This window comes from Molothrus ater, chromosome 2 (genome assembly GCF_012460135.2).
Source record: "Molothrus ater isolate BHLD 08-10-18 breed brown headed cowbird chromosome 2, BPBGC_Mater_1.1, whole genome shotgun sequence".
NCBI classification, from domain to species: domain Eukaryota; kingdom Metazoa; phylum Chordata; class Aves; order Passeriformes; family Icteridae; genus Molothrus; species Molothrus ater.
In genome coordinates this window covers 49,533,886-49,561,541 of record NC_050479.2, presented here as the reverse complement: position 1 = coordinate 49,561,541, position 27,656 = coordinate 49,533,886, and the positions used below count along the sequence as shown (strand labels likewise).

Below are 27,656 nucleotides of genomic sequence, written 5' to 3'. Positions count from 1 at the left end.
AGCAGCCCACAGCCTACATATAACATTGAGGCAAGAGCAGAGAGCACCTCCTGAATCCCAAGAGACAGCAGTGGTGGGTATTACCTGAGAAAACTCCCTGGACCAGCGGGCAGGGGACATCTTTGGGTGATTATCAATAATAATCGCAGTCCCCGTTGCATCTGGCTGCTGTGTAATCAGCGTGCTGTTCTGCATTTGGCTGCATCTCTGTAGGAATGCCTGGTGAGGAGTCAGATCCTGGAACGCTTGGCAGCACAAACTCACTACCACACCCCATCAGTGAGAGTGGGGGCTGTGACAGTGCAGCCCTTCCAGTACACCTTGGGCTGAGGGACAAGGAATCAGCCCTACAACCACTGCACTCTGGTACCTGCAATGTGTGGCATGGCTTAAGGAGGGCTGTGGAAAAGCCCTGCAAAGTTAGAGTTCTATCCTGAATAACTGGGTGGGCCTGAAACTCCCCAGCTAAGCCTCTGTCTAGGTGAAACATGAGCCTAGTATGATGGACTTGGCAAAACCTGTTTTGTAAGGACCAAGCTTATTTGGCCTGGATGATGACATGTTAATTAGCTGTATCTTATTAACTTTTACTGTTCACATTGTGTTCAGTGGGTGGATACACCCATAAAAGTTCAAGCTATTTTTAAACTGATCCAAGTGTGAGAGCACTGAGGCCTCGCCTTGGCCAGGAGCTGAGTTTGGTATAAATTAGCTGAGTGTGGTGGGCTGTGGCAAACAGGGTGGTACAAACAAGAACTGACTATTTCCATTGCGTGGGCAGTGGATCAACAGCTGATAGAAAGACATGTGAGACTGCTGGAAAGGCATACAGCAATCTTATTGTGGACTGATCTGATTAGCAGCCTGTGCTGGCATCTGCTATAATCACCGGCAGAGATCGGCGTGGGGGGACGTGGTGACGCCAATGTCTGAGACGCTGTGGGAGCGGCGTGGCCAAGGCTCAACCATTACGTGAGGAGCTGAGCTCTGTGCAAGAGCCTGGTGCTCACATGTGGCTGTGCTGCCTCCCTGGAGTGGTGACAGGGGATGGTCAGCTGTGTGTGAGAGAAACATTTCAGCAGTACTACCTATCCCTCACTCTATCAATTTTAAATAATCATGAACAGTGTCATGTCCTTTCCACAGCATTATCTCAATTTCCTAAATTAATACTCATATTAATCTGAAGTTAAAGAGAAGGCTGAAAAATTAAAAAATTGAATTAATTTGTAAGGATGGTGCCACACTCCAATTTTCTAAAAATGACAATGGGTCAGACATCCAATCACTTCCCTGGCCCTGCTGGCCACACTATATTTGACTATTTTTGGCCAGAAGCCATTGGCTTTCTTGGCCACCTAGGCACCCTGCTGGCTCATGTTTAGTTGCTGTTGACCAGCACCCCCAGGTCCTTTGCTGCTGGGCAGCTTTCCAGCCCTTCCCCAGCATGTAGCCCTGCATGGGGCTGCTGTGACCCAAGCGCAGGATCCAGCACTTGGCCTTGTTGAACCTCACACAACTGGCCTCAGCCCACTGATCCAGCCTGTCCCGATCCCTTGGCAGACCTACAGTGAAAAAGATCAATTGTACTTCACAGGTGTGTGAACTATTCAGAACTATTTCAAAGTGCAGGTATATATGCTGCTCTAGGTAAACCTGTTTTAGCACGGAGGGGTTGGACAAGATGATCTCCAGAAGTCTCTTCCAATGCCAGCCTTTCTGTGATTCCGTGATTCCAGATGTTTGAAGTTAGGCAAGATGGACCCTGTGCTTCCAATCAAGATTGTCTGGTACGGATGCCATCTACCAATATCTTAAATATAAAAGGCAGTAACACACTTTTCATCAGGTTCAAGACAGAAATGCTAGAAAGGGAGTTGAACACATCTAAGAAAAAAAATCCAAAGAGAAAAATCTTTCAAATAGAAGTTTTTACTTGAAGTTATATTCTGCATTCATTATGCAGGTGCAGAGGACTTCGGACTCTTATGAAATGAACATTTTGAAATTCAAAAAGCTGTTTGTCCTAAAAGTGGGAGTGATTAGGAGTCTTCAGTAAAATAAAACTGATCAAAAATAATTTAAAATGCAGTCGTCTTTTGTGTTTTAAAATTGAAATAGGAATGCAATTCTTCATATGAATGCTGGAACATTTATCCAAGTTTTCTGTTGAGAAATGGAGCAGTGCTTTTCATGTCATAAGTACTTCCATTACCACCAGTTTACCCAAAAGATTTTCCTACTTTTCAAGAGTCTGCTGAAATAATTATAGGACACCTCTCTTCTACCCCTTCCCTCCCACCTCCCCCACTCTGTTTTAAGAGTGTTTCTGAAAATGGAGGCTTACACATTTGTTAGACTTTCACTGTATAAAAATGTACAGTGGCTTTATTGACATGTACATTCCATTATGTTTACAGCTGCAAGATATGAGGCACACTCAGTATTGCACTTCATTAAAATTTCAGGCTCAAACATAACCCAGAAGTTTAAATGAAACTGCTGTTGTAATTTAATATTTCTTATACAGGACAAACATTGATACCTTTATATACAGGGTGATACTTGTTACATTTATGCCTTCCTAACACATTTTTTTATAACAGTCTAGGAAATAAACCAGAATATTCCTCTTTCCCATCCCCACTTGTGATGCGTTACAATTGTACAAGATTACAAAAAGTCAGTATACAATAATCAATATTTTTTTCTTTCTCCTGAAAGCCAGCATCATTCATAGTCCACAGACACACAGATCCTTTAATAACAATTGTTTATTTGTAAATGTCCAATGTTTCCTAGCCGATGACTGTAATGGCCACATGCAAACACCTCACAAATTTTGATGTCTCAGTTCAAAAAATGTCAGTATCTCACAGCAAGAATTATGTACATGGTATTTGGCATCCTTCTTGCACTGTAAATTGTTCCTTTTACCTGGGTTATGGAATGGTCCCATCCTCATCCCAGCTGGACTTTGTTTTCAGGACACTTGAGGGATGAGGGCACCTGTTTTGCTCTGGTTAAAAAAATTTGCTATTCTAAAAAGTGTGTGCATTTCTGCAAACCCCACAACCCAGAGCAAATTCTTCACCAGTGGGTGGATGGACAACATGAAGTGGACATTCTGTTCCTTCAAGTTGTTTACCTTTGGGACCTACAGTGAATGTAAGGATAAGAGAAAAAAAAAGAAAAGAATAGATTAATGCTTGCAGACAATGTAAACAGACATATATTACACTTCCTCCAAAAAAAATCCAAACTAAATGAAGAGAATAAAAAAAGATCAAACTGCCACTTAATTGAAATCAATCAAATTCAAATTTAAAAAGGCAAGATGCTTATAGACAGTCACTTAAGGAAGCTGTATCTCATTAATACTGTGCAAGAAATTTGCACAAGGTAAGAGAAAAATTGAATAATGAACAAGAGTTACATTCTGCAGTAAACAATAATTCTAAGGTTATAGCAGGAATTGTAATTTATTTGTTTACTTATTTTATGTAAATATCTTAAAGAAAGGATCACACTTTCAACCCCCAATCATTTACTAACAGAACATCGATATACAGCACATGAACTTAGTAATTAAGGCATTGAGGTAACAGTTTGCAGATAATGGCTACCTAACTACACATACATCACTTAATAATGTGTCAATTTTATCAATATACCATTTTACACACCATTCTACATATGGAGTCTGACCTGGTATAGGGAAATTGAAATGTCTTTCTCTATCAAAGTTCCTAATGTTTAAATGATCAGTGCAATGACATTGCCAGAAAACCAAAAAAATATCACCAAGAAAAGCTAGTATCAATTAGAGCTTGTAATTTATTTCAGAATTCAGTGTGGTAAATTTGCTTTGTCAAAGTCCTACCTGCAGGACAGTGTGGGAGCTCTTCTTTAGGGATGCTTGTCATTCTTTGGAAATCATCATGGCAAGCATTGCAAAAATGCGTTGTCCCGAAACAGAAAAAAACAGCAACTGAACAGCAGTAGCGGCATTTGTACTCTAAGAAATCTGTACCGTGTTTGGGACACATCTGAACAAGGAAAGCAAACACCAGTCAGTGAAGCAGCCATGTTCTCACAATCCCAACAACTCACTTCTACATTCTGTACAATATATTAATAGTATATACAATATTGTTCAATACATGTAATTACAAATGGCTGTGAATTACCATATAGCTCAGGTACTCAGGGTTTCAGAATGAAATAAAAACATGAATAGAAGTTATTTACTCACCTGAGCCCTTGAAACATCAGAGCAGGCACCACAAATAAGTTCTCTTGGATCGTAGTCATCTCCTTGTCCAGCCTCAGCATCACAACGAGCTTCACCACCAAAATATGCCTTAATTGCATATAGAAATGATTGGATGTTAAACCAGAGACAATTATTCTTTTAACTACTCTTTTCAGTTTAACCAATTCCATTTATAAGGGGAATATGACAAATGACTGCCATTTCAGTGGCCTCCCACTATTCTGAACTCTCTTGACTCTGTAGGTACGTGGTTTGGAGGCACTCAGAGAAATGTCCCTCAGTCTCAGGATGAACAAGACCAAAAACTGCAACATCCCCTGCTCTATGCCAGTGACTGTAAGGCTTTTGGAACAGCATTTGGATGCTCTATGAACCCTGTGTCAGAATTAAGTAGCAGCTTGAGGTGAATAGGTACTGGAGGAAGTAGGTACCTGCACCTTCTTGTAAGTGGCCATTGACTCAAGGTGCTTTTGGTTTCTGAGCTGCTCTGTATACATGCTTGAGCTTTACTAGCTGAGATACTGTGTACATCTCATTAGCCCAACACTCGATTTTTTAAATTATGAGTAAACAACATAAACAACATCTTTTCCTGCCTTTCTGCTCCATACACAATGTATTAAACATAGTTTCTGTTTTAAGAAATTACTTGTGAAATGGTAACATCCATTTAATAAATCCCACCATACCTTTTTGCACTTGTAGCAAACATAATAAGCATATCTGTTCATAGCATAGCCAGCTGGGTCATTATAAAATCTAACACCTGGCGTTGTGATGGCCTCACTCTTGTGCAGCCCTTCATACTCCAATCTCATTAGCGCTTTTCTCCTTACATCTTCATAGAGTTCTTTGATTGGATCAAGCAAATCCTTTAATACTGTGTGATTGATTTTGTTCTGAAATAAAAACAAAGCTGATTAAAGTATCGTGCATCTTTATCCCAACAGCTATGATAATTTGTGTTATAGGCACAAATAGCATGAGAGATGTCATAAAAACATATGCGCCTACTTCAAAAAACAGCTGATACAGAATGTCCTCTGTTTGCTGTAAAAATGGTATCCATGAATGCTTTTTCTATGGCCTGTTGTGACATGGGAACATCAACCCTTCCAAGAGACTAACAGCCAGGGAGGTGGTGAAGAGTATATGAAATATTCACCACAGCACAGGAACATTCTCATTGTGTATTTTCTGTAATTTTGGTCCTTTTTGGCTTACTGCTCAGCAAGTAAGCATAATGACTGACAGTCCTCTACGGCAGTTCTTTATCAATTAGTGACCACAAGCTACTGCCATTAATTACCACAACACAACATGACAGAAGAACCATAGCATGCAGAATGGCTGACTATTCCCAAATTTCAAATTCCTAGGGTGGGGTAAGGTGCTCTTCTTTCCAGCAGCTATCATGTGCTTTTGCTTACAGCAATTTTTTAGAGTACAAGAAGAATTGTTAGCAACTTAGCTGAACTAAGTACATGTATTCTTTGGCTCTGCCCTCACACGGAAAAGCAAAAAGCAGCTTTAAAATGGTTAGTAAAATGGAGAATTCCTGTTTCAAGACAGTGTGCTTTAAGATTACTTCTTCCCCTCCTCATTATCACCAATACTGGGAATTTGCAAGCTGATGTTGGTAAGAATGAAACAATATTAAGACAATGTCTGACCTATGCTTTCTTTTTAAGAGGACACCTCAGGGAACAGTAGGAGAGAGTCAAAAGATGCATCAATGCAGCGACAAGTGGAATTAAGAAAACAAGTCATGTATAACTCATTTACACTGTACCAAGCAATACAGTATTAACAAAAAAAAAAAAAAAAAGAAAAAAAGAAAAAAGAGAAAAGGAAAGTATCAGGTAAGTTTCTTGACTTTGGCAGGCACATAGCTCATTTACCTTGCAAATTGGGCAGGACATAAACCCAAAAGTTATCCTTGGACCAAGCCACCTGTTTTCTAGTACTCGTTGACAGCATTGCAAATGGAAAACATGGCTGCAGTCCAGCTTTAGAAAAGAGTAAGTGAATATTGTGAATATTGAAGTTACATTAACCACTAAAGTGAATACTGAAGTTACATTAACCACTAAAGTAGAACCAGTTACTTGCCTTTAAGGGGCAACATATATCAATTCCAATATTAATCTGAAATCCTAGAAGACCCCTATTTTCTTCTTAACAGCAAGAAAGAACATGAAATGGGCATTAAAATCATAACCATACCAAGATCACCTACAGATATATGAAATACATGTGAATTATATCAACTAATTACCTCAGTTGTTTTACTCCTTTACAAAATACCATGTATTTTAATAAAGTAGACATAGCAAACTGCTATGTCTAGCAAAATCTGAAAGCAAATCTGCTTTCTTGAAATAGAATGTCAGACAAAAATAAAACTTTAAGTAGCTTAACTATTGTTACGGTGTCTGTTTTCAAATTTTGAAGAGCATAATTTGAAAGACTTTATATTTTCACTTCCTTCATACGACACATTACAATTGTAACAGTAATCTCTTAGAAGGGGAAAAAAACAAACAAAAAACCTGGATAGCTGGTGCTGCTGAAAGTGCTTCAGTAAAGCAGATCATGCACATGTCATCAGCATCTTGTTTCAGAGTTGTAGCGTTTTTATCGCAGCCATGCAGGCACGGCAAACAGTGCTCTTCGTTCTTCACGCCTCCGCAGGGGTGACCGCAGGCGTGTGTCTTGCTGCAGGCAATCTTGGCGTACTCCTAAACAAATGTCAAGTAGAGAGTTAATCATCTCTTCCCCTTTACTGAGTGTTCTGACAGTGTCGCTTTTTGAAGGACTGCTGGTCCATGCAATAAACTGAGATGGAAGAATCATGGTTTATATTGGCTGCTGCCTCAGGTACTTGGGAAAAGCTGAACGTTGTGTACTTGAAATAACAATGTTTCCTTTGTTTACCTAGCTGCTTTTGAATGCAAACGGCTAAAAATGAAACCCTAATTTAAAACTTTCAATAGAAAGAGAACTGTTCTTTGATCCTGTGTGCTTTTTATATATTGAGTGCTTCCTGCATAAATACTGCTGACCTGTATTAACAGCCTTTAAGATTTCTGCAGATTTTGGAGAAGTTTCAAGTAACTCACTCTTAAGAATACACTATAAGCTAACCATTAATCAGCATAAAGTGATTTTACATGGAAATGGATTTTTAACCACCTTAATTCCCATTCCTACTAAACAGAAAACTTGTAAAAGTTACCCAGAAGCTAGCAACAAATTGAACTGAATTTAAGTAACTGTAATGAACTGTTACTCAACAGTTCATTAATGAACTGTAATATGTCTTCACAGGCTGACAGAGAAAAAAAGATGACCAATTTGCTTCACTTTGACAGAAACAGATAAGAAAAGTAAGTAAACAGGTAAGGCAAAGTAAGAAACTGGTTATGATTTGACCCTCTGCCAATTGCACCCAGTGTAGGACACAGAAGCACTCAGGATACGTGGATACAGATGATAAACCTGGCAACTCACATAATACACAGGCTTTTGAGCAAACTTTTTATCAAGCTTTCCAGTACATTTGACTTTATACTGACAGTGTGTAGTTTACTTTATAATTGCAATGCTGTTGTGAAAACTTGAGGTACTTTTGAAGATAATAATGAAACTACCCAGTATGTAAGTTGACTATTAGTGTTCATAATCAGTAATTAAAATAAACATTTACAAATTCAGAAGTATTTGAATGGTAATATTCAATATTAGAACCTTTTTATATGACAGACCTGATTTAAAATGGACCACAAGGATAAACAAGGTTTATTCAAAATAAGAAACCCATTTCATTCTATGCTCTCTTCTATTTATGTAATTAATCATGACTGATACTTGCTAATACACACCTGGCAGTCTGTATCAGAACAAACACTTCCCACTGCTGATAATTCTGTTCCACTCCTACATCCACAGAACCGACATGCTTCAGAACTGCTGGTGGTAGGTTTGCCTATGGTGCAAGAGAGAACAAGGCCAAAAATGTTCCAATGAAACACAAGGGACTGATACTCTATCAGACATCAAAGCAGCATTCACAGAAAACAAACAGAAAGCCAGCAATTCTTATGCAGCTAAACTATTCTACTTTTATTATTATTTAAAAGCATTGCCCTAGAGCAGGTGAGGATCACAATAATCAGGATAAAGAGCAAGTAGTAACAGTTGTGTTTTACCTGTCTGTTCTCTAAACTCCACCATGGCCTTCATAGTTTTAGAATCTGCTAATGCCATCAGCCAGAAAAGTTTGGTCCTACCACAGCCCTCGTGGAGATCAACTTTGATAGCTTCTTCTTCTTCTTTGAACACCTGTCAAGTTAACCAAACAGATACTAAATGGCATGTTTAATTAGAGCATAGACCTATCTCTGTAATTTTTGTTGCTCTCTCTTTGGATTCAGACCACGTATTTTATAGATTCTGTGAGACTGTCTACTGCAAGTTGTTTTTCTTTTATACATTCCGTAACTCGTACATCTTGCAGATATGCATGATAAAGGATTCATGTTTTTAGAAGTAAAAATGAATAAAATTAACTCTTGATCTAACATGGTGCAGAAACAACAGTGCAGCAATGCTAAGAATAGAGCTGCACTTTTTTTTTCCTGATTTAATAAATACAGATCTTGGACTTCATAATTCCTACCCAACACATCCAGTAGGCCACAGAATATTAAAAGCACAAGATAACATCAGAAATATCTTCATATAACCATGCTAGTAGTTTATCAAAGCAACATTGAGAATTAGGGTCTTCATGACAACTACTATAGAGTAACAATTATAGAAACGTGTAATATTAGTATTTTTGACTTTCATATAAATACATAGTGGATACTTTTGGCTACAATGAGGAAAATATAAAGTTTTTGCAAATTAAAAAAAACTGCAAGAGATCCTTAGGGAATTTCATGCAGTCTCTTCTTTTGCTCCTTTCCCAAGCTTTGAAGGAAGTTCTGTTTGCATTTGTTTCACCTGTAATGCAAGGAAAGTTAGAATTTTCCCAGGTATGGATATATACAGCTCACTCCAATTTTTACTAGAATCAGGGAAAAAAACCTCTAACTGCTTCACAAAGTATTCACATAAGCACATCTGAGTAACTTACAGGTTGTCCTTTCTGGAGGGGACAGAAAATACATTAAAGAGGTATGTATGACTGAAGTTGGACAAAGAACAGGAAGCAAACAGAAAACAGGACAGAGGGAACATGACAGAATTGAAACTGAATTTGAGAGGCTTAACATATGAGATGTAAAGGTAGAAGTGGTGAATAAAGAGCAGAAGTTTAAACATGCTTTTAGAAGTAAACAGGAAAATCTGGTAAGTAGCTATTTTGGACAGATAAAAGGAAAAATACGAGGTTTTCTATGAGATAAGAACTTACTTTTTATCAACTGTAATCTGAACAGGCTATATAGGAGAAATCAGAAAAATGAATGAGACTAGACTGTGCTGTGCCATGACAGAAGAGTAGACATAAAATGATATTAGGATGATGAAATAGGCAAATTTCAAAGGGGATCCCAAAGATTCTGGCTGAGAACTAGAAGATAATAGACACCCATGGCAGTGCCAGACTGAGACTACACTGCAAATGCTGTGGCACCAGAGAGGAGTGTTTCACTGGAGAGTGAAACTCAGTACCAAAGGTCTGATATCTACACCACGTGTGCTCTACAGCAGCTTATCTCTTGCACTGAACGACCATTTGCAGTGTCTCTGCATCTATCTTTTGATTTGCTTTTAGTTTCACCTAAAAGCAAACAAAACCAGTTCAGTTCATGCACTCCAAGGCTGCTCAGTAACAGAAAACAATGTACTTTAAGGAGACATGATCATCTTCTTTAAAAGTGAATATAGAGGCATTGTAGGAGAGGGAGAAGAGGACTGAGTTTCACTGAAGTAACTTTATTACTGACATTTATTATTTTAATACTTGTACAAATATAAGTAGTCAGAGGGAAAAGGGAAAGTAAAGGATCACAACAAACCATAAATGAGGAATAGAGGCAGGAAAGAGGAAATGTTCAAGAATTCTAGAAGTAAAGGCATCTTCAACATCAATTTCAATGACAAAAAGAAAAAAATCCAAAGGATAAAAGAATACCACAGAATAATAATAATTAGCAGAGTACACAGCAAGTTATAAAAACTCATATCTAGTCAAAGTTTCAATTCTAAAAAAACTCAAAAGAAGTCAGGAAATTTTCAAGCTTATGGATAAGGCAACATATTTCTGTTTTAAAATCTATTTGTGTTTTAAAACACAGTGAAAGCTAGAGGAATATTGAAAAATAAGAGAAAACTCATAAGGAAACCAGTACAAATATTTGCTGTCAAATCATCTTCCTGGATATTAAAAAGGAATACAAATACATTAGAAATGAAGGGGTTGACAAGCACTGACTCCTATGACAGAAGTAGTAAAGAAGATAAAATTTAACAGGAATAAAGACTCAACATATACTTAAGAAAGTCTATGCAGCTTCTAAATTCTCCTAAAAAAGCATTCCTAACCAGGAGAGAAAAACAAGAGAGAAAAAGCTGATGTAGCACAAGAACTAGAATTAGGAGCTGCTCCAAGATTTTCTAATCTTTGTGAAAGATAAAAGGACATGAGAACGTAACCATAAACAACTGAAGAGAATTAACTGGAAACACATCTATCCCATCTCCAAAATAAAATATAACCCCTTTTTCAGATTCAGTATTTGCTACTACCTTTTGGTTCTATTTTATTTATATAAATATGCACACAACAGGGAGCCATGTATACTCTACCTGTCTCTGGTGAGTTTTTGTTCTCCGATGGAGATGAAGGAATCGGTCACAGTCTGTGCACAAATTCCCACAGACATTACATAAAATGATTGCAGCAGTTTCACCATCATCATGGTTATCACACATTGGCTGAGAGAAAAAAAAAAAAAAGAAATAATTCCTCTTTATTAAGTCCTTCACTTCCTTTCAGCATTTGTTTTTATTCTCCCCTCAGTCACACACCCTACACCTCCCCTCCAATTTATAAAAGTGGAAAAAGAGGTTGCTTGGACTATTAATGCTATCTTTAAAATAATCAGTATATAAACAATTATTCCTTGACACAAATCCCCTCAATTTCTGACATCAGTTTTTCCTCATACTCTTCATCTCTTCTTTTGTGTGATGTACAAAAAACGTGTTTTTCAATAATAACATTGAGACATTAGTTTAAACTAGTCTGAGAAGAGGTTTATGTGGTAACAAGGGGTTATGGGCATGTTAACAGAAAAGTTCAGAGATATGAGTACTCAGGTCAGTCAACAGGCATGGTATTTACCCTTCATTACTTTAATATGGTATGTTTACTCTTTTCAAACATCTAAACAAAGCTGTAGGTCATCCATACCTCAAAGACAGTATGGTTGAAGTAACAAACTTCAAAATCCATCATAAAATTAAGTTGCTCTACTGACAAATTTTTTTTTTTTAATTGAGCAGGGTTTTCCTTGCAATTCAAAATATCCCTGCAAATAGACTTCAACAACTGATTTTGACTATGCACATCTCTGAGAACAAGTTTCCATTGTCATACATGGTCCATTGTAACACATGGTTTCCATGATACTCTCATGCAACTTAGAACAGAGTTCTCTCACAGCAGTTCTGGTAGGGAGACACACAGTTCACCTCAACATTTGAATATCCTGATGTGGAACAGGACTGGGGAATTTCATGCTTGGGTTCAGCAGCTTGAATAACTGCTTAACAATGTCTTGGCTGCTCCGCTGACATCTCCAAGACCTTTGACTTTCTTAATCACCTCAGAAACCTTTGTGTTTGCTTCTGTCTCAGCAGAGTTTTATTCCTTGCTGCTACTGCAGCTCTATGCCTCCTGCATTCTGTTTCTACCTACACTAAACTGCTTTGGATGCTTCTTTGCTCTAACTATGCTTGGTTGCTATTGCACACCCTTCCCTTGCTTACCACAGGGATCCACTTAACCAAGATTTAGAGAGACCAGCTCTTTTTAATATGGTATTAAAAAATCACAAGCTTTTTGTCATATGGAAAAGTATAGGCATTTTGTCAACTGAAAAGTATTGAGAGAATCATATTCCATATCAAATTTATAAATCCTCTGAGTCAATGGTAGTTTTACTAAATTCAGTTAGAAGGAGTTTCTCCCTGGGGTAATCATTCTCTAGTGAGATGGGGAAGAGGAAGCTAAATTACAGAGAAGTAGTTACTGAGTAACACAGAAGAATCGATTTTATTTTGTGACAAGGATTAAGACAAAGAAAGAGCTCTGACAGAGGGTGCTGTACAAACAGAGTCAATCTACTAAAAAACTCATGCCACAGGTGTTAGGAAGGCCTTGTTTCATCCTGAATACTGGCAGAATTGCAACATTACTGTTTTAAATTGGAATTTCTGTTTTCTGAGCAATACTTATCTAGAACACAAATACTTCAAACATATATACAATCTCCACTGGGATGGAAGGAAGAAAGGCCAATTTTACCATTCTCTATCATTAAATTCTTTGATGAGTGAATATATCAAAATAAACACAAAACTGTATGATTTTCAGTCTCACCATCTGTTTCTGTTGCCCGTCCTTTCCCATCCATCTTCCTGAGGATAGTCTATCAACATGATCCTGATCAAGTACACAGAGGGATGCTAAGGCCAGCCACAACTATTGAAAGGCAAAGTAGAATTAAATGTCTTAGACATATTAAAATCAAACCAAATACTGAAGAGATAAACTTTGTCAGATAAGAATGTCACTGTTACTTGCAAACTCTATTACTGTTATCTGAAGCCTGCTCATACAATGCAAGTTGATTTTCCCAAATAAATAAGTTTTATTGTGTTGCTGACTTAACTTTTGGGAACTACCTTGTTCCTTTCAGGTATGTCACTTTATGATTATAAATACAGTAGTCAGCACACAAGAAAGAAAAAAGCAAAGAAAGATCAACCAAAGCACATTATGAAGAAATATGACAAATACAGACTTGCACATTGACCCAAACATTGCAGGCTTTGGAGAAGAAGAAATTCAAGGACACAGACTAATAAAAGTAAAATCAATCCCAAAAAACAACCACCCAAAAACTTGAGCACAGTGAGACTGATTTCCCTATTCCCTCCTCACTGCATAGGGCAATTGGCATTACCTAGAAAAGGGTTCTCAGCTAATTAGTCAAAGGAAGCTTTTCTCTCTTCTTCTCCACTGACTAGAGGGAAATCCTGAACAGATGAGCTACATGAGGGTAATTTGTCACTGCAAACAAAACTGAAAGGCACTTGACAGCTGCTTTTTGGAACAATCTTTAATCAAATCTTTGATTTGAATAGAATTGTTTTTGTTGAGAAACTTTACTGGACTCTCCCCCAAAACTGCCCATCTCCATGACAGAACTACACTCAGTCACAGGAGCAGCTGGGCTGACATTCAGGGCTCCTCTAAGACCTGATTAAACTAATATGACAACAGCAGAAGCCAGTGGTAGTCCAAGACTGTGACCTCCAGAAAGAAGAGACTATATGAGTAACAAAAATGATGAAAAGATCAACTGCTACATCCTTTTAAGATGGAAAACAATATGAGTGTCAAATGTTTGAAACCACTGCAAACTTTTTTTTTTTTACTTTTACATGTAACTGTTAAGCTTGAGAAACTAAAATCTGTGCTCCCTATGACAGCAGAAATGTCATAATTTACAAACATGCTTTTCATGGTATTTCAAGCAATCTGTTAAGGTTAAAATAGTCCTTAGTTTCTATAAAAGATTCACAGACAAAGTAAATGCCAAGAAACGAAAACCGCCAGGTTACACCATGTCAGTAATAAAGGACTCAGCAAACATTTTTTGAGACAAACACAACTGAAGCTTAGCTTAATTGTCCTGGAGAACATCTGTTAGAGTGTTTTCATAATAGCCTTAAGATGTGGCAGCTGATTACCTAGAAGTCAAACAACTTATAATAACTGCTTGGAGAGCTGAAAGAACACAGCTACATACATATTGCGCAATTTTCCACACAGATGATCTCACATTTAGTGTAAAGCAAGTGTGACAAACTTCAAGTAGAATTATTTAAAGAGTAAACCCCCAAATATATACAGACATCACACTTATTCTTCATTATTTCTGAGATTCCCTAGATGCACATTTAATTCTAATTCAGTTTTGGGTTGTGTATTTCTGACATATAAGAAGGTTCTTGAATGGGCTCCTACTGCACATTTACAATGAACTAATGGTAAGTTTGATGAAGTTCTTACTCTGGTTGTTGCAATGCACCTCACAGGTGATCTGTACTCTTCTTCCATTTTGGTCAGAGCTATGATGGTTTCAGCAATAGCATTCTTTGTCACACGTGACCAAGCTTCTGACAGATGACCCTGTTCAAGATGAAACTCAATTTATTACAGCTTTTATTAACCTTAAGAGCAAATAAAATTGTAATTAGAACTGCTACAAAACATTAGGTTAGTATCTCAAGTTAGAACAGAAAAAGAGGAAATTTGGGATGATTGATAAATAATTCTGTGAAAACACCTAATTTATCTTGGAAGGGATCTTCAGGATCCTCTAGTTCCAACCTTTTGCCATGGGTAGGGTCACTTTCCACAAGACCAGGTTCTTCAAAGCCCCATCTAACCTGGCCTTGATTTTCCAATCAGACACATCTGGTAAAAATTAGCCCTCAAATACTGAGGTGACTGAGGTTGTCTCTGAGCAACTACTGGAATAATTAACTTGGAATAGGTAGAGGGCATATGATTTGAACAACGGGGAGTCCTTCTCCTAAAGCATTCTCCACCCCTTCTGGAGAAATAAAGATGCAGAGCTGGAGCACAGTCAGATAAGTGACTGTAACCAGCACACAGATCACAGTGGGTTCCTAGAAAAATTAGCTTCACATGCCTAGCTCAGCCTCCTGAATAGACTCCACAGTTCCTGTATTAGAAAGAAATAAATAGGAGTACACAACAAACATCAGAACCACAGCACACTTTCCAATCTTTAACATTCTGAGCCTGTGGCACTGACTCATATTCTCAAGTTTCTGATTCAGAGGCTGCTGCATCCTTCAATTCTTATTGTCATCTCTAAAGTCCTAAACTTCATGCTGAAGGTGACACATAACTGAGATTCACTGGACTCTAAAAAAGGAAGCTAAAGTGACTAACTCAGACACAGGTACCTACACATTCCAAATGGTGAAAATGTTATGTGAAAGGAATCACATTTGTAACTCTCATGAAGAGGATAGTTACACTGATGCCACCCTGCTGATAATTAGCAGCTCTAAAAAGCTTCAAAAAAAAACTTTTCCAACACAGACTTTAATTGCAACTCTTCTCGATTATGAGATTCTAAAATCTTGTAGTCAGTATCAACAGGGAGAACTCCCATCCAGCTTCAGCAACCTTGAGAAGGAACCTCCTTAATCCAAGCACAGTGAATGGTTTAGAAAATAGGTCTTTCATTCAAAGATACTGAAAACCTTTCAAAGGGTATTCACAGAGGAAAATCTGGGTCATTTAGACCATCTCACTGAAATAGGTGCAGAATTAAGGAAAAAAACCCCAACCTCCTAGCTAAATTCCTTTCCCAGAAACATATATAGAACCTTTTTTTCTTTTGCCAATATTATTTCTGGGAAATAGCTGATTCACTTTTCTTCAATTTTTCTGCCAAAAAATTGTCTGAAGCAGAACTATGCCCAGATAAATAAAGTAGTAAGTAACTATAAGTGTAGATTTCAGCGACTAAAAAAAGTCAATCTCAACCAGAAAATCTGTACAGTAAGTCTACACACAGTTACATGAAAACAATGCTGTTAATTTTACTTCACAGATAAGTTTTACTTTTGACTTAAAGTTCTGAGTGCTCAAGATTTAAAAATTAAACTTTAAAGTTAATAATATTAGAAAATGACCTGCAATTACTGTTTATCTCTTAAATTTCTACTATGAGCAACTTTTTAAAAAACTTGTTTCAAAACTGGATTTTTGTTTATCAGAAGCAGAACTCAGTTGCTACTGCTTTTAACCCTAGACTCTATCCAGAAAACTGTATGGGTCTTTTTTCTTGAGACCAATTAACATTTAACAGCTCAATCTGATACTAACTGTAACAGAATTTATAAAAGAAATGTATTTTTCATTATCAGAAATATTTGAATACCATCCACATTTAAAGAATAAAAACTCACTGCTGCCATGTCTTTAATGAGCTTAATGATGATCTCTGAAATCTGGGTAGGTGTTGACCCCTTCATCCACCAATGACTTTCACCTCGCCGAATATAGCTGCAAAGGATAAATGGTAATAGATGAAATAAACTCAAATAGTTAGTATTTGTCAAAATCCAGCACAAAGAAATAGTGTACATACTCAGCATACAGGAGGTTGTAGTAGTTTGTTACATATTTTGAAACAAACCTGGAATTGAAGATCATTGGAAGTGTGACTGTAGTAACTCCTTTTCCTGCAGTAGTGCCAGCTGTCCCTGTGATAGTAGTTCCTTTGGCTTTTAGCTGTACAGTGAGAGCTTTGGCAATGCATCCCAAAAACATGTCCAAGATACCTAGTTTGTTCCAATCTCCTTTTTCTGTTGAGTGAATTATATCACTTATATCTGCTGGTGGAAGAGACTTCACCCCTATAATACTTGCCAGGCGACTGGGGGTTACCTCAGGCAAAACACGCCTCAGTAATGATGTTACCTGGAGGAAAAAAAACCAGAACACCACAGTTCTTACCAAGACAGCTGGAGCTTTCAAGCAAAATCACATGAAGTCCTTCTTCCAAATTTATTTCAGTTAGAAGGACTCAATCTAATTGCTGTACTTAATTACTCCTGTTAGAAATTCTGCAATATTTCTATATAATGACGAAGCATTTATTAATGTAAGCAGCAAGACAAGGCAGAGAGTCTAAAACTGATTTCACTCAATACTTAGTCTCCACATGCTAACAAAATTATGTTTGGTACTGGACTTAGGATAAGAGTCGTACAGATGTTTGTACAGCTTTGATTTGCTTGCATGGTACCCACTTCACATGCATTATTGAGATGTCAGAAACTGTGGTAGAACTGTTAGAGACACTTTGGACTTCTGGAAACAAAGAACTTGCCTGAAGTACTGAGAATTATAATACTCTTTTCCAATGCCTTTGTTTTCCCTTTTGATAGCCTAACTGGAATTTTTTTTGCTGTGTCAATAGCTCTGGACCCAACAAGAATTGTCTTGAAACCTTACCAACTGGTGAAGCTGGGGTTAAAATTGCATGTGTCATGCGAAGTTTGGTCCAAATCAGCATGAAAGCTGATGAAAGCTTAAGGACTTAATATTTCATATGTAATTTTGCAAGCCCTCAATGTACTCTTGAAAAACCATTACATATCTGCAATGTATCACAACTACTAAGTATCTGCCCCCAGGCAAGATGGGATGTGAGATTTTAACAGATCAAAAACAGTAGAAGAAAGAATAAAGAGTATGAGACAAAAACTTCTGCAACAGAAACTTAAAATCCATCTGAAGAAGGCACAGCACCTAGCAGCAAAATAGTGCATTAACTGTACTAATGCAAATATGTTATATGTTTATATATTATTAGCATTATTAAACAAACATATATATATATAAAACATGTTTATATAGTATGTGGATATAACTATATATACACACAGACAACACTCAAATTCAGATAGAAACAGATATTAAAACTCACCTTGAGGATACCAAGAGTAGAAAGAAGCTGTCTAGTTCCACACTACTACACTTAGAGCCTGAGGGTAGTAGTGTGACACAGACACTAAGGACTCATGCCAGACCCGCAACAGACTCTGGTAATTAAAAACTTCTCATCTTGCCTACACAGGCTACATGGGCATTATATACATATACCAGGAAATACTGAAAAATCACTGTGCTGTTCATCTGACAGACATTTCTACCATGTAATCATTAGAAAAAACAAGCACCCTAAAACCTGGCACTTCAATTCCCAAAAGAAATCCTGTATTTTTTCCAAGCACATGATTTCAGTACTCCGAAGACACTATTCCAGCAATACCAAGGCACTGGAGGAGCGGTCAGCACTGACCTGCCTCTGCACCCTGGGAGAAGCCGTGTGCAGCAGGGAGAAGAGGTCCTGGAGCAGAGTGAGCTGCTGGGCCAGGTACTGGCGGCCCACGTTGGAGCCGCTGAGCGCCAGGACCATGGAGAGCAGCTCGAAGCAGTAGGCGTCCGAGGCGGCGTCCTCGTCGCTGGGCTGCGAGTTGGCGTTCTCCTTGCTGGAGATGGCGTGCTCCCACTCCTCGCGCACGCGCGTCGCCTCCATCCGAATGGCCTGCACGATGTGCGCGCACACCTGCCACACAGAAGCCAAACGCACGGCAGCTCTTAAAAACTTGTAGCGAGTGCAAAACGTTGTGGTTTAGGTACCTCCACAAGTATGGCTAAAATAGGAAACCCGTGGAATTTGGCCTGTGCTTAAATTACTTTTTAGCATAAATTCAAATGAAGAATAAAATGCTGAGTTTGCTCATCTATGTTATGGAAAATTAAATCGAAATGATTTTTAATTTTATTTCAGATCCTGTCTTTTAATTTACTTTTTACATAGAATTCAGGCCAAAAAAACCACTCCACATAAACCCCCTAAGAAATACATTGACTCAAGACACAGAAATAAAAAGCACTTCTTAAAATAGTCTTTTCTTCAGTTTAATAACCAGAAAGCTTAAAAATTTTAGAAGCAATAGCATGGTAAAAAGCATTTTTAGAAGACTACAATGTTTGCTAAGATGAGTGACAGAAGAGTAGATTCTGCTTAAAAAAATTACAAAATTAATCAACAGCTCTACTATTGAACAAATCTTTATAGCAATATTCACTGAAATTGAGCTTATTTATTAAAAGATACCAATATTTAATCCTCAAATAATTTCAAAAGGAACAAACCTGTTTCTGCAAATTTGTCAGTTTGCTCCGGCTGAATATGATCCCTACCATGTGCTCCTTCAGGTCTGCATCTGATGTTGCCTTCATAAAAAGCATGTTTAATATTAGATCAAAAGTTTCAAGAATACTTCCCACTTACTGCAGCAATTAACATGGAATGTATCAACAAACTGCGTTTTATAAGTTAGTAGCTTTTTTTACAGGAAGATATATAACCAAGATCAATTTAACTATGCTTAATAAATACCTTATCAATGTATTAACTTTCTCTTTGTGAGAGGAATTTAAGCATCAAATGAAATAATAGACAAAACAAGTGGAGTGCAGTTTCTTCATACTTTTTCATATTAACATATTAACAGAGCCTCTCTTGAAGCAAAAGATAATGGCCAGGACTTTCAGGCTGACCATTACTACAGTTGTTAAGTACTTCTCTAATTGTAGGCATAATTTGCATCACCATTACTATGGTGTTTCCATTAAATACATATGCCTCAGTTATAATTTATTTTAAAAAAACACACTATGGTTTAGTATTAAAAACTAAAATATTAAAAATATTATGTATAGTATTAAAATATTATGATATTTAAAATAAGCAATTGCAACCTTTTACTTCTGTTTTGATCTAAAAATGATGCAGCAAAAGAAACAGAACAAATACTGAAAATCATCCTGGATAATTTTTTTCAGCAAAGTATTATTGATAGAATACAAATAAATACATTGTGTACTTTTTCTTCTCCTTCTGGGGATGACAACAGTGCTTTTTCCTCTTGTTCTGGGGTTGGCTCAGCATCTCCAGAAATAAGTTTCCCAAATACCTGGAAGAAAGACAACGATAATCAGCATATCTCAAAGATAAACTTGTGCAGCTGTGACATTTTCCATTAAAACATAAAGCACTTAAAGTCTACAATTCACAGTAACTTTCACTGTGAACAACACCTCATTAAAATCTCACCTGGGATGTTATAAGTCGGAATACTCGCAGTGTCTCAGATTCACAGTTCCTTTGTTGAGCCACACTTGCAGAAATCTGGCCTGCTATTTTAATGCTTTCACCATCCTTCCATCCAAGAATTTTTACTTGTCGAACCCTTAGTGTGTTCTCCGGACCCTTCAATTCAATTTTGATGATGTGATTATCACCCCCAGGAAGCTCACTTGTTACCCAGCCAATATGTCTTGAATCCAAGTCTACCTATTAAAGAGGAATATAAGGTTGGAAACTGACATTACATCAAACAAAAAGTCACCTATCATCATATACATCACTGTAACAAATACTGTGCTTGGAATGAAAATCTCAACCTGAGTAGTAAGACCTATATTTAATGATAAAAATATTCAACCTCTCGAGTTCAGATTAAAAAGCGACATATAGCCATTTCAGGTTTATCTGTAAAGCTGATTAGAAATAGTGGCCTACCTATCTCTTTTATCCTCAAAGCAACAGTTCATATATTAAAAACAACAACTCTTAAAACTAGTCTTTGGACACTACTCTTAGGAAAAAAAAACAGCCTCTATAATTTAAATGAAAATATAAGACACAATTATCATTTCATAAATTATTTCATCTCTGTTCACACAAACCGCTGCCAAAGAAATTGTTACTCTCTGGAAGTCAGTATTTGCTACCCTTACACCAAGACATGCAGGACTTAGCTGTGAAAAAGGGAGATGAACTGTATCACATTAAGTGGATTTCAAAATAAGTACTGTTAAAAACAAAACAACATAAATAATGCTATATGAAATCATATATTTCATATGAAACTGCAGTGTCACTACTGGAAACCAAGCACTGATAGGATGCAGTGCCTCACATCACTACTCAGAGAAACCCAAGCCCTGAGCCAAGTGAGCCCTTCTCTCCTATCCACAGGCTCATTAATGATCAAGCTAATATTTGTTTTTGCCAATTTCTACATTAATTCTCAGAGTCTGCATTGAACTGTGCTGCAGCAGACAAGGCTAACTTATTTTTTGAATACCATGAGACAGGATATAGTATGTGGGTGTGCTGGAAGGTAAAAAGCTGTTGGAAAAGTGTCAGAGCAAAGAGGAAGCAAAGCTGAATCAGTCCCTGCCTGTGTTCTGGGAGTTTTTTTGGGAAACCTCCAGCTGAAAGGATAAGTTACCATATTTTAGTAATTAAAACTAAATTAATTTAAAGAACACTTTACATAACCCTGTTCTATTTCAGCAGAAGAGTAAAAGCTTGATCAGTAGTCAGTATACATAACTGAATTCTGTCATTAATAATACAGTATTTTCCAAGGCTTATTATGATGTCTGATATTTGCTAAGTAATTTATCTACTGTAAGAAATGGAAACTATATGCTCAGAAAAATCTCTGATATATGCACAAAAAATGACAGCAATTTTTCTGTGTCAACTGTTAAGATGTTTACCTGCTTTATTCTGCAGAGATCTTCTACTGCCTTGCCAGTTAAGAAGGTCATGGAGGTCACTTTGTTCTGCAACAAACAAGCAAAATAAGAATGAAACACTTTAACTGAGACACTTCTGACTACTTCTTCTGTATTAATATATATATTAACATATATAAAAAATTGCTTCATTACAAAAAACCCCCCATGATGAAAATCAAGGACAAAGAATTCCAAAACACAGCTCTCTAACACAGTCTGCTCTTTGTATTGAAAGCTTTAGTTGAAATACAGATATATATGTAACATGACTGTACAGATCAATAAAAAAGGATGTAAAAGGTCTAGAAAATTTGGATTTTATGACAGCTCCTTATTTCAATGCTTTTGCAGAAACCATGAGCAAGAAAAAGTAACTTAAAAGAATTAAATGTTTGAAAATGCATCTGAAATAGAACATCCCACTAAGAATTATGTTTCCCAGTTTCAGTTTTATGTAACTGTAAATTCAGACAGACTGGTCTGATCGTAACAGTTCCTGCTTTCTAATCACAGGACTTAAAAACTTCACTTTGAAATGTGAACTTCTGCATTAGAATTATGAACTGACAAAGAAAACAGCACATCTCCATTGATAAACACATACAGCTTGGACTATGCACCTTCTATGAGAGACACTTTTATTTTCCTCTTACCCCAAGATCTCTGGAATTGTCCACATGAACACAAACATAACGTGCATTGATTCCTTTTACACAGTTGATGGTGATGTTTTTAGTTTTGTTTTTGTCCTCATCTCCTGACTCCCAGAATGTTTCTGTAGACCCATCTGTTAAACTACCAATCATGGCAGGTCGGCTTGATGTCTTAATGTCAACAATGCTGGTAAGGTCTTTCAGACAAACTACTATACACAGTTCCTGTAAAAACAAATGGCAAGTTTTAAAATACTTGAGAGTAAGCCCAAATACATGGGCATGGTTTACAATTTTTAAAACCACACAGACATTTCTGTTTTGACATTGTGCTCTCCAAGAAATTTGTCCTTCATTGATTCAAATTATTCAGTGCTTTAAGCCAAAGGAAACATTAATAGCTAAGAGCTGAATATATTAGCAAATGCCTAAATATATTACTAAATGGAAGAAAGCATTTAAAAATATTAAACAGAAGTATTAATTCATGCTCCTCAGAATAACAGAAGGAAAAAGATGTAAGCAAAGAAGAACTGAAAGTACACAATATTTAAAAAGTTAACCGACTCCATGACATTCCCCAAAAACTTCACTTGCAAACAAGCACTCCTCCAAAATTTAGGTTTGAGTGATATACAGGCTAAGGGTCAATATTTGAACCTCTAAAGCTAAATATGAGAGCAGGGATAAGATCCTAAACTGAGATATGTTCAAGAAACTATGACATTGCAATAAGGAATCTTTTAATTTAAAGAGAATCATCATTGGAAGAACAGACTGCTCACAAATGATCTCTGCTTCTGAGCCAGAGCTGCAATACTTGCCTGATTCATGACTTCAAAACCAGACTGAACGCTGATACTAAAACTCTCTTCACTATCTCCATCATCAGATTTAGACAAAATATTGTTGATATGATGAAAAACATTGCTCTGATGCAGGAACTGGTGATCAGATTGTTTGAACTTAAGACTCCAGCACCTGAAAATACATTTAGTTGACTTTGAAATTTTGAATGTTGGCAAAAGACATCACTTACCCGTGAAACTATTAATCACATTCTTGCTTCTCAAACTATTTTCTAGAAACATTTAACTTCAAATTTTGCAGGATCTCTAGTGTTTCTAGTGCACCATTTTGAGGAAAGCAGGAATAGACTTTTCTTAGAATTGTAATAGTAAATGCAACCATTGTTATTCATTTTTTGTCTTTGAGACAAATACACAGAAAAAATCTCAAAGTTTAAAGATACTATCCAGGTGACAGATTTCTGAGCAAAGGGCACTAAAAAGCCATGCACATACACACAGATCCTTCCATATTATTCTGTTAGATGTTTTCTTTTTCATAGTGGACACTGTACAGAATTTAGAAGAAAGTACATTACTCTATACAAAGTCTTTTATACTATTGTTTATATGTATAAACACTTAAGTGTCTTCTATGTATCTCCTTCCTAGTGGTAAGGACAGATGTGCCCCTTCTGGCACACAGTTTTCAAGCATCCTGTTTACATTGCAAAATCTTTTAACCTGTAATTAAACAACATTTCCAGCCTTTTCAAGAATTTGCTTGATTTGTGCTTACCTTAAGGCCATTTGCTGTAATGCACTACCACTGGGAAGAGACATCATAAGATCAGAGATTGTCTGAAGAAGGCGATGGAAAGTGTGGGGTAAGGGGTGAGCAGCTTCCCCAGCAATCACTATGTCCGACAGAGGGTGTTCACACACTCGTGTGTCTTTTTCCTACAGGGCAAAGCAATCTGGGTGTTATTAACAGACTTTCTGAGACAAAAGGTTCAGTACACAAAAACATTTCTGCTGTTTGCTTTAAGAGTAACTGCAACAATCTTACAATGAATGTGAACTTAACGCAGTTCCTGTCAGAGAATTTTTGGAGTAAGTTACGCACGAATCTCAAAGAGGGAATTGGAGAAGCGTGTTGTATACTGCCACATATTTCTCATGATTTAAAGATGTGAAACATTATATGGCAATAATTCGAAAACAAAGAAACAAACCAGAAAGAAATAACATATTCCAGCAGTTGAAACTAACTTTATCTGAGCAGCAAAATCCACCCATAGCAAACTTGATCACTAAGCTGATGTTATCAGTTGCTGCATTTCATTAGAGCTGTGAAAATAATAATTCTTAGTTAAGGTGTGTCAGTATCAGACAAGCAGTGTACCAGGGTTACACTGCTGAAAAGACTAATTTCAGAACAACTAATTTCAAAACTGGATGAGATTTGAAGTGATAGAGATTATCCTGACTTCTTGACAACACTAGCATGATTTTTTCTGAGCTATTCATCATGGACATGATAATATTTTAAATCAGAGCTAAGTCTAGAGAATAGGTTGTATGTAGATGTCTTTTGGAAGTATGGGATGTTAGACTGTACCATTTTGCAGGCTACATTTTCAGAACTATAGATTTTTCTTAAATCACTGAATTAAGTATACCTATTGCACATAATATTACTTACTTATTTATATACATACACGTACACAGCAGTACGTAAATTATCTATGCTTTTTATAACTAACTATGGACTTAGAACACGGAAAGACATAGTAAGCCAAACCACAAAGTGGTTCTAAAAAATATTTTATCTTCTCTCTCATTGCAGGGCAAAGGAGGAATAAAAAGCAACTTTTTTTTTAAATTTAGCAATGTGCTTGTGCTTTTTTTGCTTTCTTATTTCCCAAGAATACTAGAAAATGCTGCTTTAGAAGACCTCGTGATTGATCAGCACATAGAAAGTGATGATTCAGAAGAAAAACTAATCTATGTCTACAAAATGAATTCAACTACAGTTTAAGATTCTGTTTCACAGAGGGAGGATTAAGGAGTTTTGTTTTTCATATGGAAGTATTTCTAATTTGCCTACAAAATTGGCAGAACCTCACTTACTTGTTCTGCATTTTCTTTATTTGATTTATTTTCTTCATCCTCTTCTTCTTCAGGCTCTACAGGTGCAGGAGTCAGGGAAGCCACAAAATGCCATAAGATATCATGAAGAGAAGTTGTTTGAATGACATTACAAAGAAGCCAGTTGAAGGCCTAAAACAAATTACATACAAGGAGTTACCAACTGGTTAAGCAAACCTGGAGTAAAACTATTTCCTAGACCATTTATTGAAGAAGGTGATGATGATTTGGACAGGCAAATAATAATGCAAAAGTCTTCAAGTAAGACATTATTGCTCTGTAGCTAAAACAGTTTATTTAGATGACAACTATAGTACAGCCAACAGAGCATAATCTTAAAACAAATTTCCAAAGTAGAATTTAAAGCCACATTATTTTAATCATACAGGAGCCATCAGTACATGAATACCTCCATGGCAAAGACTCTGCAAGCAGATTTCCGTAAGGCTTGTTTCATCGCTATTTCAAGTCCTTCCAGATCATGATGCTGGATTACAAATGCCAATACTGGCCACTGGAAATTTCTCTCTCCTTTGGAAAGAGAGCTGTGGGCGGAGATTAACCGAGAAAGTTCAGGAGATGGATGTCTCAGGAGAGAGGACCCCACTTCTATTTAAAAGCATAAAAATATGCATACATTAGATTCCTTGTGCATTTCAATTTTATAGCCACAGTAAAAATGAAAAGCAATAAAGCACTTTTAGAAATTATTTTTTTTTTCTGAGAGAAAACTGCATTAAAAAAGCAATATGGAAAAATGATGCTTCAACTGAGAAAGAAAATACCACCTTCACTTTAAAACAGGCACAGAAGATGCACTATAAATTTTAGAATTACAGTAAATCCTAATCCAATTTTAGGCTAATTCTGTGCTGATTACCAAACACCTGTTTACTATTATTTTGTTTTATAACTAAAAAGTCACTACATGTATTTATAAAAAATATATTTGTCTACAATTTCCAAAAAGAATTGCAAATCCTTGAATCATTTTTCCCTGCTTCTGCTCTTTGTGCTCTTACCTGCATCTCCACTGTTGACTCGTCTCCTGGGGATTGCTTTTACACGTGCTGGCAGAATTGAGTGCTGTTTGTCATATTCTGATGCAACAACTGAATATGATCTTTGAAAGACTGTGCGCTTTGCAAGGTCTGTATCTGTGATTGGACTGGTTTCCAAACTACAAAGAAATCAGTGAAGTAATACACTCATTAGCAAATACATACAGTGTATCTGAATCATACACCAATAATTAATAAGGATACATGCATTTCATAATCACAATGTTACTACTGCATGAAACTTTGTCTTATGTACCTAAGAACTGTTTAAATGCTGGAAAGGAAGGAGCACATATTAGAATTACACATGGTGAAAAAGCATGCAAGTGCTTTATAAACAAATGCAATGATGAACATGATGAGTTCCAAGAATTTAGATATTTCTTTTAGAGAAATAAAAACATTCAGATCATGCCTAATTTGAAGTTTCAGACCAAACTTCTCCTGAGAATGCATGTGAAAACATCTATGAAGTGAATTACTAATACGCAAGCCAACTGAAATTTAGAACTTTATGTGAAGTAATCGTTTCTAACATCATTAGCCTTAAAGTCAAATTTGAATTGCTACAGCTATACCTCTGACATGTTTTACTCCTTACCTTCAGTGGACTTCTTACAGTCTGCAGAAGGACTCCCAGCTTATGCTGTCCCTATAGGCCTCAGGAGACCATGGTGTCCACAGTTTTAATAAAGGAATATACCAATACGATGCACTCTTAAGGAGTTTTGTTAGAAAAGTTCTATTTCTGAAAAGACTACATTATAGATTGTAGTATTCCAATAAACTATTTGTGCAGTCAGTATGAAATACAACAAATTGAATAAAAACAGATAAAAAGCAAATTTTCTCTCCATTACATCCTCACTATAATATGAGGAATCACCGACATCTGAGAACACTGAGCAGCTAAGTAGATTCTGAACTATTATTAATAGTAAGAGCCATTTTTTCCCTGGTGAAACAAAAATTTTTATACCTGATTGAATTAGATCACAGTAAACATTACATGACAAGAAAGTGGCTTAAGCTGACAGAAACCATCTAGCACTCTTGGTCCTAGACAGCATTGTCATTTCTTCGTTGACATTTTTATGTCCCACAGAACAAAGCAGCAGCATTTGCTTTGAAAAGTGTCAGGCAATGAAATTTCCTCCTGTTCAAGCTTCCCTTCAGAATGAAATCCTGAAAGAACAGCAGCTACTTCCTTTCAAAAAGCCTGCACTCAATCAGTTGTGGTAAAGTACAGATATAAAGTCAAAAAAACCT

At 36.7% G+C, this 27,656-nt stretch overlaps 1 protein-coding gene across 1 annotated transcript in view; it reads right to left on the bottom strand.

Annotated features, from left to right (window-relative positions):
* Positions 1–2,350: 2,350 nt before the first annotated feature.
* Positions 2,351–27,656, bottom strand: part of MYCBP2 (MYC binding protein 2) — a 174,321-nt gene continuing 149,015 nt past the window's right edge. The window contains 24 exon segments of the mRNA XM_036387571.2: positions 2,351–3,157; positions 3,884–4,049; positions 4,256–4,363; positions 4,966–5,175; positions 6,178–6,285; positions 6,829–7,017; positions 8,161–8,264; positions 8,488–8,620; positions 11,096–11,224; positions 12,894–12,995; positions 14,592–14,711; positions 16,532–16,628; positions 16,762–17,045; positions 18,433–18,699; positions 19,293–19,373; positions 20,018–20,116; positions 20,257–20,496; positions 21,714–21,779; positions 22,388–22,612; positions 23,212–23,368; positions 23,975–24,135; positions 25,309–25,458; positions 25,736–25,935; positions 26,349–26,506. Coding sequence (XP_036243464.1) covers positions 3,042–3,157; positions 3,884–4,049; positions 4,256–4,363; positions 4,966–5,175; positions 6,178–6,285; positions 6,829–7,017; positions 8,161–8,264; positions 8,488–8,620; positions 11,096–11,224; positions 12,894–12,995; positions 14,592–14,711; positions 16,532–16,628; positions 16,762–17,045; positions 18,433–18,699; positions 19,293–19,373; positions 20,018–20,116; positions 20,257–20,496; positions 21,714–21,779; positions 22,388–22,612; positions 23,212–23,368; positions 23,975–24,135; positions 25,309–25,458; positions 25,736–25,935; positions 26,349–26,506 — 3,670 coding nt within the window. The 3' untranslated portion in view covers positions 2,351–3,041.